A 17,287-nucleotide genomic window follows, 5' to 3' on the forward strand; every position below is an offset into this window, starting at 1 on the left:
TATATTAAATTATTTTACTTATGTACTTTTGGAATAATTTATAATAAACCTAAAAATTAGACACACATGAATCATGTGACATGATTCTGAATGAGTTAGAATTCGCAAAAGGTGACTTTAGTGGTACATTTCTTTTGCATTTTCAATAATAATGGGCCCAGAAATATGAAATTAGGCATTCATGATGCTGATTAGGAATACAAAATGAGCAACGGTTTCGGTAGCCAGCGTTATTTATAAATTTAAATTTTCTAAAGATTTCTAGTCAATGTAGCGACTTTTAATTTTAAAAAAGTTACCAGCCCTGATTAATTTATATAAATTACTGTGCTACCAAGTCTGTAGTGAATTTCAGCAGTGCAGCCATATTTTTGTGGTAAAACGGGGCACAATTAGCAAGATGGTGACCTTATGTTTGTTTGTTGAGTGATACAAGTGTCAAATTTGTCTCTGTTTGTTGATGCAAAAAATACAACAAACTCCTAATTAACAAAAACAACAGGGAATGTTTGACGGAACCTGCATCTGTTTCGAAACCGAATTTCTATTGTTTTTTAATTTGTTGTTGTATGCCACCACCTTGTTAAATGTGCCCTGTTTGGACATTTTCAGTCAGTCAGCTGTGAAATATTGGGGAGCTACGCAATTGAAAATTAAAAAAAACGAAGAAAAAAGTATTGTGTATATGCTGCTAAAAGTTAATAGAAAAAATTGATTAAATTACAAAATTATTTAACAATTAAGATTACGGAAACTCAAACAAATTTCATACTTAAAGAAATCAAATCTGTGGGAAGTGCAGGAAAGAAAAGTAAAGTTGGAAAAAGGCAGAGGTTTTGCAGAAATTAAATTTAAAATATATATATAAAAAGTAATGTAAGTGTGTGAATTTTTAACTATTTTCTGATAAATAGAATTAAGTGAAAGAATTGGAGCTATACGTTAATTATTAAATGAGCCTAAAATATTTGTATAAAAGAAAATAGCGTTTTTAAGTGCACTTGGTTGCAAATGTTAATTCTACAACAACAAAAATGTCAATTAATTTTTATATTGTCATAATGTTTGTTCTCATTTCCCCTGCTTTGGTTATTGCGTCTTCTATACATTCATCGCGATCTCTTTGTTTTTATAAATTGAATTTTGTAATTATTGCATTTTTGATTTAATGTTTTATTTGTTTATTTTTTTACGGCAGCTCTTGCAATGTTATTGATTTAATTTTGTATTTATTTCATTTATAATGCATAATAAAAAGGGGGGACGAAAACCATGTTCTTTCATTTTATACATGCAGGTACACTCAAGGAAAAAAGTCTAGAAACACCCTTTGATTTAGGGGTTTTATAGAGTTTGTGAAGAAAATTAAAAAATGTTTATGCCAATATTTAAGGCATTAATAAACAAAAACATTAAAAAGTCATAGGAAAATTGTCTACATACAGCTACAAACAAATAAATATTATTTCTAAATTTTATATAAAATTAACTCAATATTTGGTTGAATCAATAACTGCTTGAAGACGACGGGGCATTGATTTCATCATATCCTCTGTAATAGAGGTCGTTAGAGGCCAAGCTCGAATAAGATCGTTATTTTATGTTTTACGGCTACTAATTTCATATATGCTCTATTGGATGTAAGTCTGGTGACTGGGGTGGTGAATATAGCTGTCTTGGAGAATAATAAAGAAACCAGTTTCGAACAACGTGCGCAGTATGCTAAGGGTCGTTATCTAGCTGAGAAATCCATTGATTTCCCAGACCCAAGCTAACAACAGATGCCTTCAGATTTCGTTCCAATATGTTTTTATATTGATAGCGGTCCATGTTATCCTCGACGTATTCTTGTTGACTAGTTTCAAAATACTGGTAACATCACGTCTCAAAAGCTTCTTAGGTCTGCCAGTGGTGTTATCATAATTTCGGTGATAGTGGTGTTATTATAATTTCTTATGATCGTCTGTACAGTAGACCGACTTAATTTTTTTCGAACTGAAATATGAATTTCTTTTTGATTTGCCATTTTGAAGGATAAAATTCTTTAATTATCTCTTTGTCCACTTAAACAATTTAATGCTTGTAAATTTAATTAAATCAACAAAGTTAAATATTATTTCCTTTTCTTTATTTTTAATATTTTACTTTATATTAGATGATGCCTCGTGGTATGTGGACTTTTTTCCCGCTAATTATTATGTTTTTCCCCAATAATTTCTATGTTATATTTTTTTCATATTATTTTTTACTTCAAACAGTCTTAATTACTTCAAAATCGTAAGGTGTATGTAGACTTTTTTCCTAGACTGTATGTATGTATGCATAAGTCAGAATCATTTCATCTGTATTGTTCTTGTTTTTAATTTAATGCATTTAATGTTGTTGTTTTTATTTAGGTAGATATTTTTATAAGAAATAACTTCTACTACAAATGGATACATACATACCTACATTTGTACATGCATATTTAGCTATTTATTGGGCTGTTGATCTTAATGTAGATGTATAATTTGTTTATTTCTTTTTATTGTTTGTCCCCCCTAGTTTCTATTGAACTGTGGTGTGGTTATGAGCAGTAGCAGTTGTTGTTAGCATATTTGTTGTTTTGAATATATATTTTGTATTCTCCACTTTCCTCTCACTGTGTTGTTAACTAAAATATAGGAAAATATGTACATACATACATAGCTGTGCTTGTTTGTGTTCTGTATATACTAACAACATTTATATACTATATGCTACGCAGTTAAAAATCAGTTTATGTTTGTACATACATATTAACAATATTTTGGATTTCATTTCTTTGTTTGCTGATGAACATTTAAACAAATCATATCTACATGCATTTGTTCATACTACAGTGATGAGAAAAATGAAGACCTCGATGCCTGTATGCTTGTTCATAATTGTTCTTAATATCGATCATGTTTAACTGTAGGTGATAATATTTCTAATCCATTGGTCTCCAGCAGTACGCCCGCGGGCACCGTCTATGTGTGAGTTTCTTATACATTTGAAACCGAAATTAAAAAACGAACATGAGTTTTTTACAAGTGTTGCCAGTGAAGGATATTTTCATAAGAAATTTGGTTCAGTGTACACACATCGTAACACTAGAATACGAAGCAAATCTATTTTCCTAACACCCATCAAGAGAATACCAATCTGCGATGTCCGTCCGTCCGACCTTGTAATCAAACTACATGTCGTAATTTTAAAGATAATTCAACAAAATTTTGTACACACTTTTATATTGCCCCAAGGACTAAGCCTTTTGAATTTGGTTAGAATCGTTCCATTATTTCTACCAGGCCCATACAACTGCATTATCTGAAAATAGTTAAGTTCTCATAAGTATTTTAATTATATACATATGGAAACCAAATTCAGCACAAATAAGTTTTATATATGCTGAACTCGTACTACCAAATTTAGTACCGATCGATCCACAATGTTCCATAGCTCTCATATAAGGCCCATTCTCGAACATTTCATTAATGTGCATAAATCTCTGAAATATGTTAGTATCCAAATTTAAAATTCTATTTAAAATCGTCACAATCGACCCACAAATGGCTGAAAAATAGATATTTCAAAGGCATTTGCAACGGCGTCAAAATCGGGAAAAATATTTTTTAATTTTATTTCACCAAAATAAATTTTTGTTATAATTTTTTTTTTTAATTTTAATTTTTTAAAATTAATATTTAATATTTTTAAATTTTTTTTCGCTAATAAATTAAATTTTAATTTTTGTTTACCTAAAAATATTTAAAATTTTTATTTTAAAGTATAATTTGGTGAAGGGAATTTTATATTCGGCACATCGGAATATAGCTCTGTTACTTGTTTGATCTCAGGTTTTATTACTAGGCATGATATTACGAAATGAATAAATGATAGTGGTTTAAATTTGGTTATATAAATTCTGGTTTGAAAAAGTTCTCTTTCGAAACGAATTACGTAATTTGTACATATTTTGATCAATTTTCAACAATCAACATTGAATGACTATTTTACCAATCAAAATAAATAGCTTTATTATTTTTTTTGGTTATTTTCTTGACTTCTAGAATTGAAATATGTATCTTTATTTTTATAAAATGTAAAAATATAAGATATGTGTTTTAAAAGCATTTTTAATACAAGAACAAAGTTTAAAATTTGTGTTCGGTAGTCCGGATAATTTTATAATCCGGATTAGGGTCTGCAATCAATTATCCGGATTATCAAGGCTTTACTACTTTGGAGTTCTTTAAACCGAGCCCACATAAACAAAACTCTTTCGAACATCAATTTGTACATTTTTGAAAATTGCTCGGTTTTGAAATCACTCGATTTATTTTTTTTTAAACAAGTTATTTGTTTTAATAACACATTCTATATTATTAATTACACTTAACTTTTCATATGATACATATTAATATTTTCCCCTTACAAATATGTTGTTTTGTAGAAATGGTAATCTTATCTCGGTGTAGGGTTTTTTGTATTTGCTAAAATGTTGTTTTTGCTTTTATTTTACTTTAGTTTTTGTCAGTACAATTTTGTTATTCAAAGGTGCAAGTTGTCGAGAGAGCGATTACTAAAGCAAAAACAGTGTTTGTGTGTGCATTTGAGTTTGTTAGGGAGTGTGTGTGTACATTTTACACTTGCAGACAAAGAAGAAAATTTTAAACAAGTTGATTATTGAAAAACAATACAAAATATAACAAATTCTTCATAATTAATGATTTTACTCTATACTACTGTTTATTGCAAAAAGAAAAAAAACAATTGTAATAGAAGTAAGATAATAATAATGATATTTTTTAACAATTACATACTGCAATTTACTCATTGTTCGTTTGTAGGTTTTTATCTAGTTCTTTTGTTGTTGTATTTGGTTAATATTCCGTTTATTTCTTCTTTTTTTTTTGTTTCTGCTCATTTGTTTAAAAAGAAATATTTGGTCATGACTTTATTTTAATACGATTGTGTGTGTGTCTCTTGTATGATGTTTTTGTTGTCTGTTATTATTTATTTATTTTTATTATTTCATTATCAATCTACCTCTTAGGTACCTATATAGTTATTTTATTGAAAAAGCTTCTAACAATGCAACAACATTTTTATTTTAACTTTGCTTTTGTTTATTTTGCAATATGTTTTTGTTAAGTAGTTATAAATTATAATTGAATTTATTGTTTCTTTTTCTTATTATTGTTATTTAGTAATTATTTTGTATCTACATTGTATTTTTAAAATGAGTTGAACAATAGCAGTTACACCTTACATTCTGTGGAGTATTATCATAAATTTTTAACCTTTGTTTCATACTAGAAATGAACAAAATAAGTTGCATAAATGGAAAATTATGCTACAAAAAGAACAGGAATATTTTAATTACTTTTCGTTTTTAATATTGTTTTTTATTTTCCATGTTTTTTTTATTTACTTTTGTTTATCATCATCTGTTTTTTATGTTCAGTGTAGCCATATGGGGATTTCATGAATAATTTGTGACAAAATTTTGTGGGAAGGGATTTGGGGATTTTAACAAAATTTTGGGATATAACATACATTTTATCAAATTTTTTGGGATTTTAAATGTTTAAACAGTTTTAGTTTTCACTTTATACTTTTTAAAGATATTTCGTGTAAACAAATTTTATTTTTTAAAAAATTGTTATATGCGTTTAGAAATGTTCATCACATTGTTTCTAAATTTCGTGAAAAACACAAAAATGTTTGACATGCATTTCGGAACTTTTCTGTTTTTAGGACATTTTTTAATTTAATATCAACAAACAATGAATAAATAAATATTGGGTAACAAATATTGACTTAAAAATAAGGGATTTACAATAGATGGCGTATCTTTTGAACGCGGTTTATGTTTCTAATAACTTATGTCTTTTTGAATGCTACATACATATCTGTCATTTATTCTCACTTAGTTATTGAACATTATAGTGTAAACAACAAAGTTTGTTCTTGCTTAGAAAATGTCTGCCCTTTACCTTCGTGAGATATATATAAGTTTGTCATTCCATTTGTAATTTCCACAATATAATTTTCCGACCCTATAAAGTATATATATTCAGGATCCTTATAGACAGCTGATTCGATTAAACCATGTTCGTCTGTCCCAGATATCTTCGGGATCCAAATCTTCAATAATTCTGTCAGACATGCTTTCGAGAAGTTTCCTATTTAAAATCAGCAAAATCGGTTCATAAATGGCTGAGATATGAGGAAAAAACCAGGAAAACATCGATTTTTCACCTATATCTGGATTACTAAAGGTAGGGTCACACATGGCAAATTCAAATGTATTTTATTTAGTGGTTACGTCTATATTTGTCATGTGTGACCCTACCTTAAGTCATTAATATAGACAATATGGATATCTAATGATAGATATTTCAAAGACTTTTGCAACGACGTATATAAGACCATAGTAAGTTGAACCTACAATGGATTTTGAATTATAATTTGGTGAAGGGTATATAAGATAGAGAGATCTCTTACTTTTTTTAAATGTATTTCTATGAAATTATTAGGACAAAAAAAAGTACGATCAAACTGTGTTACTTTTCCTTAGCTTTGCAATGACTTCTGTTAAAATGATCATGTAATTTTCCGCAACTCGACCCTATTTATAGCAACGAAAACATTATTGTTTTCATTAAATCAAATTTTCCAGCCTTAAAAATGAAAACTAAAAAATTTAAAAAATGTACTGTTCCAAAAATATACAGGCTTTAGGTTTTCATTATTTTTACTAGAAAAAATAAAATTGCAAATATATTTTTACAAAGACTTTGCAAATACAAAAAGTTAGAAATATTTTTTTTTCTATAATAACATTTTGGGGATTTCAGTTATGAAATGGGGATTTTTTGGGGACATCTATTATCAGATTGGGGAAATGAGGTAAAATTTTTCTGGCAACACTGGTTTTATTGTATATATTGCTTTTACTTTTTCATTTGAAAAGCAAGAAAATAACAAATACAGGGGGTTATTTGTGTTTCTTTTTTGGTTTTATATTCTTTGCAAGGCACCTCCACTGTGTGGTGAATTTTTTTGGTTTGTTTTTGGTGTATTTTCCATCGCTCTCTTTGTGTTTGTCTTTTGTTGTTGTTTTGTTATCTACTTTTTTGCGTTCATATTTTGTAAATATCAAACAGCTGAGCTTGTTTGTGTTGACAAAACAAGATGTGTTAACAAAAACAAAGAAACAAAAAAGAAATCATCTTAAATTTAACGTTGATCACATTAGAACCAAATGAAAAAATGTGTATAATTTTAGTTTTTGTATCAATACGTACGTGGTTTTTAAAGGGGAAAAGTTATTTTTCCAATAAACAGTAGGTATATAGACGATAATATGACTAAATTTTCATATTATCTATTATGATACAGTTTTGCTTCTATAAATAGCACTGTTATATTTATTTCATAGATGTTGTGTTCTAATTCGGCTGGAATTTGATTGAATTTAAAGTTTCAAATTCGACTGAAATTTTATTGAATTTTAAAGTTTCTCTGTTAAAATGTTCGACAACTTCAGTTACAAAAAATGGCTTCATAGAGCTAAAATCTGCCCAATATAAAGAAAATCTAAAGATCAAATGCATCTTATTAATTAATTAATTTTATACATTAGCTGTAAATGAAATGCATACATAGTATACTTAATATACTTTTTTAACGTCATCATCAATGATTTAAATATAGTACAGCAGATGCGAAATGAATAAAATTTGCAAATATTAAAATTACTTTTTAAACCACGTATGTAGTATTAAATCAGAATTAAAAATAAATGAAATCTCATTGTGGAATATAGAAAAAATATCATTTAACCCAGCACACCTTTTTTTCAAACTCAACTATGCTACCGACACTTTGTTCTATGAATATGGACACACGACCCCCACTTTAAATTAAAGTGTACATACATTTATTGTGCATAGAAGTATGATGTTTTCCTTTTTTTTCTCTTGTCATTATTTTATTCTATTTGCAGTGGTCGACATAAGTCTACGTACGACCACAATGTTTGCCACTTTATGACAGAAAACACGGTAAATAAAAAAAATAATAATGTAGTTTTTTTTTAAAATCAATTTTTATTGCTATGCATAAAAAAATGTGAAAAAGAACAAAAAAAAAAACATTGAGAAAAGTCTACAACGACATGTCCTGGTTTTTTTGGAATACTAACAGATAAGCAATGCAATTTATTTATTTACTTTTCTTGTTGCGTTAAATTGTATTCAGTTGAATTTTAGACAGTTTCAATAAATATTAAATTGTAATATGTCTGAAATTAAGTAGTAAAACACAGAAATTAAGGAAAATCGTTTGGTGAAATATCAAAGCTTTTGAATTTAATTATGTCTACAGTTTCTTCCTAAGAACTCGTAACAAGAAGTTATTGTTCATCCACGAACAATTCAAAGAACCTTAAATGCTAATGGTTCTTATAGCAGAACTCCTCGTAAAAAGCCCCTTATTAACGAAAAGAATCGCAAACTTCGTTGGGAATTCACCCAAAAAGAAAAAGACATGGAATTCTGGAAGCGAGTGTTGTTCACTGATGAGTCGAAATATGTGATGGTTTAGGGTGCTGTCGCTGCTTCTGGAGTGGGAAAGTTAGTGTTTATTGAGGAAAATATGGATCGCTATCAGTACAAATCCATTTTGGAACAAAATTTGAGAGCTTCGGTTGATATTTAAACTATTGGTCAGCAAGATAACGATGCGAAATATACATACGTCTCAAATTGTCAAAAATTGGCTACTCTACAATGCCCCACGACAATACCTCAAAGCTCGGACTTAAATGTTATTGAGCACGTGTGGGAGATTCTACAACGGAAGATTCGAAAACATCATATTACTAGTGCACCAATGCTGAAGGAGAAGCATCAAGAAGAATGGTAAAATATAACGTCCGCAGAACTGGAAAATTTAGTTGCTTCGATGCCCAGACGCTTTCAGCTGGTTATTGAGCCCATGGTGGCCCAACGAAATATTGAATTTAATAAAAATTTGTATTCTCTGAAAAATGTTTATTTAGTGTACAGATCGTATGTATTTTTTTTTAATTTTTTGCGAATAATAGTTTAAATTAATTATAAATTTAGCGATATTTTTTTGTTATACATATTAATAAAAAAATACGTTTAAAAGTCCGCGAGTTACGACTTTTGTCGGTCACTGTACATATTTGTTTTTTTTTTTCTGACAAAAACATCTGGTGTTTATAAATAAAATAAATATAACAACTATATCACAACAAATTATCAGTTTGGGAATAATAAAGAAAATTACATTGCAATGTATGTAATTAAATTGGTTTTTTATGTTTTCAATGTGCCAGCGATATGTACTATGAAGTGCAATAAATGTTTAATTTACATTTGTTTTATAGGTATTTTTGAAATCCACTTTTCTAAACTTTTTGCAGTAGTTAAACAAAAGTGCTTTAAAGATCAGTATGGAAAAAACGGATATGAATCAGCTGGTTCCAGTAATATGACATTAGAAAAGAAACAAAAGAAAATGTCAAATTGTGGTTGTTGTTAGGAATGAGGGAAAAGAAAGTAACACAATTAATAATTCTATTTTTTTTTTTAAAAAAATCGACTTTTTGTTAGTTATAGAAAATTTACACGATGACTTTTTTTGTGACATTAAGTCATGATTTTATGAGTTTGTTGGCAAGAGGGGTGTAGTAAAAGCAAATTCAAAAGAGAATTGGTAAAATTGCATGACTGAAAAGTCATCGTGTGAATCCCGTATTAGTGGGCTTTTTGGGATAACTTAAAAGGTGGTTCAACTTTTTTCCAACCCAAAATACTATTTCGACTTTTTTCAGCAAAAAGTCAATTGTTCAATTGACGTCGAACACATTTAAAGTGAAATAATTGCTGTTGAATTTGGTAAATTATTCGTTTTCAAAATAATGCAAAAAAAAACCAAGGCATTCTCACGGGTATTCGGTTCCAACAATTCAAACGCAAATTTCAGCGAAAACTAAGGCAAAATTTCAAGGTCACCATTTTTAGAATGTTTAATGTCTCTTAAAAATGATTTTGATTTTAGCCAGAAATGATTTATACTTTTTTTGAATTTAATTTTTATCATGTCGCACGGGACATGTTTTTTTTATGATACTCAGCGTGAAAAATAGGCAGTAAAGAGGCCTTCCTGAATACCTTATTTTACAGCCACAATGAAAAACAGCCGTATTTCAAAATCGTTTCAATTTTACACGGCGTGTAATTAGTAGCCAAGAGGCCTTTAAATCACGGTTCTGTTAGAGGGCTGATAAAAAGCCTATTTGGTCTTCCGCTGAAGGCCTGTAAGGATACCTGTCGCGTAATGTCTCATAGAATATCTGCGTAGGAAAATTAATGTCTAATTGAAGGTCTGCTGAAGAAAGGCTTTAAAGAAGGTTATGTGGGGAAATATTTTTAATAAATTCAGCATAAAACCTATTTTTTTTAATTTTTGGTTGCTATTTTTTTCTTTTTTATGAATTTTTTTCAGATATTTTTTTGCTATAAACACTAAGATTTGTGAATTTTTTTGTCTTCTCTGGCTATTACATATGCATAGAAAATTTATATATTTCCCTATAACACTCCTTGAGTTGTAGTAGTACATACTTTTAGTTTTTGTCTCAAAAGTGTTATTATTCGTTAACAAAAGACCAGCACTATTTTAATTAAAAAAATCAGCCTAAAAGTATGCTTTATATTGCAAACCAAAAACGAAAATTTGGCCTTTTATGTCATCGTACATACATATTTACAAGTACATACATTGTGGCATGTACTTGTATGTACTACACTGCTACAACATGCATTTTAAGAACAAAAAAAAACGCTTTCAAACATCATGAGTTATTTTTGTGACACATTTCTTTTTTTTCACTTTTGCAAAAATAGACCACGTTTTACACTAGCTTGTGGACTATTTTATGTAAAATCGTATGTATGTATGGATATGCTCGCATGCACTTCCAATATAACGACCTACTAACCTCATTTTTTAACATATAAAAAACACATACTGCTCACCGATGTACCATATACACCTTCCTTAACCATAATCTAGGAGTCCCCTCTATCTTTGGCCACCTACCTACCAACATGTGAGTGTGTTTCTGTACGCTGCAACTGCATGCAAAATATAACAACAACAAAAATATGCACATTTAACAAGAAGAAAACATTGACGTCAATGTGCTTCTAAAAATGCATTCTGTGAAATGTGTATTAAATAATGTTTATGCATTAATAAATGTTTTTTTTTTAATTTATCCAAATTTAGTTTAAAATTTTTGTGGTTTCGCTTGAATATGGCGTATATATTTGTTCTTAATTTGAAAACTGCCAGTTTAAAATATTTCAAATATTTTTAAGACTAAAAGAAGAAGATGAAACAGTGATGCAGAACCACGGACGGAATATTTATTTGTATGAATATTCACTCAGTTGTTAAATACTTTTTGACTGGTTTTCATACAAAATGTTATAAATTAAATATCTGTCATATTTTTTATTCAGGGGGATACTCAGATTGGTTAATTTTATATTTTTTATTACTAGAAAATATCACTGGCATATTTTTACTAGCTTAATTCAATCATTTAAATGTTATTGTGAGCTAAATATGTTCGGTAAAAATAGTTTTGGATGTTCCCAACTAAAATAAAAGTTTAATTCATTCTAAGACATAATTTTTCAAAACTGTTGTCCTGGGTTCAGTATTTGTTGAGCTCGATCAATGGATACAAATCTACTTTTTCAAGGTTTTTATGATTTTTTTCATATTTCGAAAAATTAAAATAAAATTGGAACTATATTGAATTTAAAAAGCAGATAAAACTAATTTAAACTAATAAGTTTAAATAATTCTATTTCAAAACTTAATTTTTTTTAATATTTGCCAAATATATGGATATTTCCACGGTGCCGAACGTGACATTCGTACGCCTATAAAGTGAAAATAATAAAGAAATCAGATTTTTTTCACTTCACTTCTTCCGAACACGAGTTCGGAAGAATATTTGTAACACTATTTTTAAAACAAATGATAGGTTTTGTTGGTATCGAGAGCAAGACATAAAATGGAACTAGAAATTTAATTAAAATTAGCTATTACTTGAGTTGTCTTGTTGAAATGTTGGCATTGGTTTTTCTTTTACAACCTTTAATATGATTCCAAACATTTCCTTTCAACTGACACATGGACGGACAAAGCTACATCGTCTTAGAATTTTATAATTACCCAGAATCGTCGATAAATTTTGAGCCAATGGACATATTTGATAATAGTGTGGAAAGCAAATGGATGATCAATAAGGTCATCCATTTATAGGAAGGCATAATATTTAGATAAAAAAAATTTATTTTTTAAAAGTTTTTGTTATTCAGCAATGTGATGATTTTATCTATTATTGTTTAAATTATTCAAATTATCTAAGTTAATTTAGTTTATTTGACTTTTTTAAATTATCTAAATTATTTTTCATTTTAATAAAATTTCCTTTTCTTTTCTTACTTTTAGAACTGGCAAAACTACATAACAACTGGAATACAAAAGAAGAAGTAGCCACGGTGTGATACGTGGCTTTGGAGACGTTCGAATTTTGTGATAAAACTACTCATTAAACACACACCATCCTACTACTCCACTAAAACATACATAAACACATACATACAAATATTTATACAAAATTATATATATATAAGAACAAGATGTCCTCACCAAGTGCTGGCAAACGTCGTATGGACAATGATGTCATCAAATTGATAGAATCAAAACATGAGGTTACAATTATAGGTGGCCTTAATGAATTTCATGTGAAATTCTTTGGTCCTCATGGGACACCGTACGAAGGTGGCGTTTGGAAGGTTCGAGTCTACCTACCCGACAACTATCCCTTCAAATCACCCAGCATAGGTTTTGTGAATAAAATCTATCATCCTAATATAGACGAATCGTCGGGCACCGTCTGTCTCGATGTTATAAATCAGGCCTGGACGGCCTTGTATGATTTGTCGAATATCTTTGAATCATTTTTGCCACAGCTGCTCACATATCCAAATCCAGTAGATCCCTTAAATCGTGATGCAGCCTCACTGTATTTACATGAACCTGAAGAATATCACCGCAAAGTAGCTGATTATGTACAACGTTATGCCACTGAGGAGGCTTTGAGAGCCGCCCAAGTCGAACGTGAAAGTAGTGATAGCGAATCCAGTATGTCCGACTATAGTGAAGACGAGGCAAGGGACATGGAGTTATAATACCGATTTATTATTAAGTTAATATTATGAATTTGAAAATAATTGCAATAATTATATAGAATACAATTTTAATGAAAATGAAAGGAAAACATAAACAAAAACAAAATCAAGAAGAAAAGGAAACCAACCACAAACAAAATAAGATGAATTAATAATGTTAAAAACTACAAATTAAAAATGAAAAAAAAAAACACAAAACAAAACAACAAACACAACAAATTAAATTATCCTCCCTCTACTAATACAACAAATAGTTATAATAAACAAATAATAATATGTAATAATGAAGATTACCTTAGTCAATCAATCAATATATGTATGAAAAACACAACCACAATTACAAACTCAACAATAATCCCTTTAAATTTCTTCTAAAAAACAAAAACTACAAAATACAACATACAACAGAACAGTATAGAGAACAAACAATATCTTAAATTCAAAACAACTCAAAAACAAATAACACAAATTTGTAAAACACAACAATTACTTATCTTTTACACTAAAACAACAACAACAACTACCGCCACCACCTCCTCTATCTCTAACTACCTAAAAACATTACAAAATTTATATTTTTACCTTAAAAACATACATACACAACAACATCAACACAACGACCACCATTATCCAATACTATCCCCTCCCTCCCTCTCTCTCTTAATCAATAATAAATATTTTGTTTTTTTTTTTAATTTTTCCAAATTATTTTCAAATTCTTAAGCCTTCTTTTTTATTTTTGTTAAAATTTTATTTTTTTAGCCTTTTGTTGGTTTAAATATATCTCTTCCTCTAATTATTAATACTTTAATGTAATTTTAAGCCGTTTTTTTTGTTGTAAAAAATTAAAAAAACACATTTTTCCATTTGTTCTCTCTCGTAACATTTTATTTTTTTAATTTTTATTTAGCCTTTAACTTAGCGTGTAATTAAAAACAAAAAAATAAGAAATAATATAAAAATACGTTTAATAAATATATAAACATATTTTGAAATTAAAGTTTAAGAGTTAAGTAAATAATAATATAAATATATATATAAAAAAACTAAAGAAAAAATATTTAAAACTATTGTTGGTGTTTTTTTTTTAATTCAAAGGTTCAGGCAGAGAAAAAAGATAATGGTGCCTATTATGAACTAAATTCGATTTTCGACTGTAGTCGAAATAGCTGATCGAACGAATTGTCATTTGGTATTATGGCGCACATTCGTTGCTTACAATCTTAGACCTGCATAAAATTAACGAAAATATTTTAGTGGTATTTGGTCCACCAAAAACAAATAAAATTACAAATACTTACATTTTCAACAATATTTTTAATTTTATTTGCAGTGTCGGAAGCAAAATTGTGTTCGTTGAAAAATTCGATGCACAACGAAATTTTCGACAGCGATGCCAACTTATAATACGAATTTTACATACGATATTCGATATTTGATAGCCAACGAATATCTTTGGAATTTATTTCTAGCAATTATCAAAAAGTTAATATAAAACATTCACAGCTAAAGTTGATAAATATATATATTTGAAAACTTAAACGATTTCTTGATTGAAAATCCATCAAATAGGATCATAAATGGCTGAGTTATAAGAAGAACACATGCACATCCACTCTGAGGCCATAAGGTCAATTGTGATTCCCTTCAAGAGTCATTCCTGAAAAAGAGGGACATAAACAAAATAAAGATGAAGGGAGGTAGTATCTTAGAGATAGCAAAAGGATAAACAAAAGGAAATATTCGAATCAACATAAAGAGGGAAAAGTGGTTACAGATTTGAATTCGCCGTGGAATATATTTTAAATAGCCAACAGGCCTGTCACACAATTCCATTCTGATCGGAAGTGGAATTAATTCCGTATTTCGCTTCTTCAGAAAAAGTAAAACTAAAATTTCTTTCGGAATGAAACCACTTTCAGTTTTCAAAGTGGAATTAATATTTCTATGTATTTATTTGTTTTTCTAAAAATTTTAATCAATTTCCGTACCAAATACTTCACTCGTGTTTTAATATTAAAAACGTTTTCAAATTAAAATCAGAAATACAGAATTATTAGGGCACTGCTACACGTTCAATATATATTGTGATATTTGGATCGCGATTCATTGAAATGGATCACGCAAAATGAGGTTATTCTGCGATTTGGATCGCGATCCATCAATACCGTATGCTACACGTTCAATAAATATCGCGATAATAGATCGCGGTCAATATATATTGAACGTGTAACAGTGCCCTTAAATATTTTTTGAATTAATAAGTTACACGGAATCTGAAGAACCTAAAACGAAATCGATCGGAATAAAAACTATGGAATTGAAACCATTCCGAACAAAACGTGTGACAGTCCTGAAATCCTAGTATGTTACTCGATTTACAGCCAGCAACACTGCCACGTTCATCTAGAAATCTGTTACTAAGCCATTTAAATCTATGACTCTGATTGAACACATATCAATTAGTGTTTTGGTTACATTTGCATCCAGTTTTGGGCAAAAGGATTTAACAATCCGTCCTACTATTCCAGGATTGGTTGGTGGAGTCATGGAATCTTTCAAATATTAGCCTGTAGTAGTGACAAATAGGAGTTCTTACTCCTCGTTCCCTAGTTACTTTGCTCCAGATTTAAGCCATGTCTGGTCAGTTCGCCTGCTACCTCATTTCCCTGTATGTTACAGTTCCCTGAGCTGGTTACTACTCAATCCGTAATCGAAAATGTGTGATAAATACATTGTTATTCTAAACGATTTGCTTTCGAATCGAATTAGGGAGTAACCCCTCCTGACACCCAATATAATCTGATTGAGTAGTGTACCGATAACTCTTCTTAGTCTTTCACTAAGCTAGAATGTATTAAATGACATTTCAAATTCTTAAGTGCCCCCTGACTGTCTACATAAACAGCCTAATTATGAATAAAAATTCCCCGGGAGTTTTTTTCCTTTTCCCATTTTTCCTATTCAAATTCAATGAGAAAAAACTCCCGGGGAATTTTTAATTCATAATTGGGCTGAAATTGTCACTACAGATCCCTCTATGACGCGTGCTTTTATCAACTCCGTGGCTTTCCAGATAGCGAAGATTACTGCCTGGAAGACGCTGCACTCGCCAGAGAATCTATATGACTGTTTAATATCGTTGTCGACCATATAAACCCCGTCCTATGTACCAGAGTCCATCTTGTATCCATCAATGAAAATTGCACCCCCTTCGAACTGTTATCGGATCCAATCCATTCATCCCTACTGATATTCCCGTGGGAATAATGTCCCGATCGAGCATACAATATAATAGTGTGACCTACCCTCAATGGTTTCTCTAACGAGGACTCAATGCCGTCACACTCTCAACATAGTTATCAATAGGTAGTGGGTTTAAGATTATATCCAAGACCGCCTGTGAGTGCCGCCAATGTCACCTCTTATACCTAGACGTGCACACCTTTGAACTTTGTTGAGTATTATCCTATAACTACGCTTCCTCATTGATTCCCACCACATTGTACAATCATAAGTAATCGTTCCCACGACAATTGGATCTCCGTTCTGGAACGACCCGAATCATATTCGGCCAAAGATTGTCAACTCAGCGACAGCTGTACAAACCGAAAGTGTTTTCCCCAGAAAAGAACAATCGGTCACAGTTGAACTGTTACAACAACAACCATAGTAATAATGGACCTAACAACAGATGTATATATCCAATTTAACATACTTGATCGCAAACCTTAATTCTTGCCAATGGAGTTCCTTAAGGCCCTTCTTTAATCTCTCCTGAGTATTTATTTTCCATGATAATTTGCTATCAAGGAAGGTCCCAAAGTACTTGACTCTCCCTTATAAAAGCAGCTTAACGCCGTTTAATTTCGGCCAATTGAAACTCTCCACGTTGTATTTCTTGGTAAAGAGCACCAATTCTGTCTTCGATGGGTTTAGTTTTTGCCCAAGACGAGAGATCACCAAGTGCT

General features: G+C 29.8%; 1 protein-coding gene across 1 annotated transcript; it reads left to right on the forward strand.

Annotated features, from left to right (window-relative positions):
* Positions 1–632: 632 nt before the first annotated feature.
* Positions 633–13,633, forward strand: UbcE2H (ubiquitin conjugating enzyme E2H). The gene is made up of 2 exons (XM_065507999.1): positions 633–876; positions 12,574–13,633. Exon 2 carries the CDS (start codon positions 12,765–12,767, stop codon positions 13,314–13,316), a length of 552 nt encoding a protein of 183 aa, XP_065364071.1. The 5' UTR covers positions 633–876; positions 12,574–12,764; the 3' UTR covers positions 13,317–13,633.
* The last annotated feature ends 3,654 nt before the right edge of the window (positions 13,634–17,287 follow it).

Source organism: Calliphora vicina, chromosome 4 (assembly GCF_958450345.1).
Source record: "Calliphora vicina chromosome 4, idCalVici1.1, whole genome shotgun sequence".
Lineage (NCBI taxonomy): Eukaryota > Metazoa > Arthropoda > Insecta > Diptera > Calliphoridae > Calliphora > Calliphora vicina.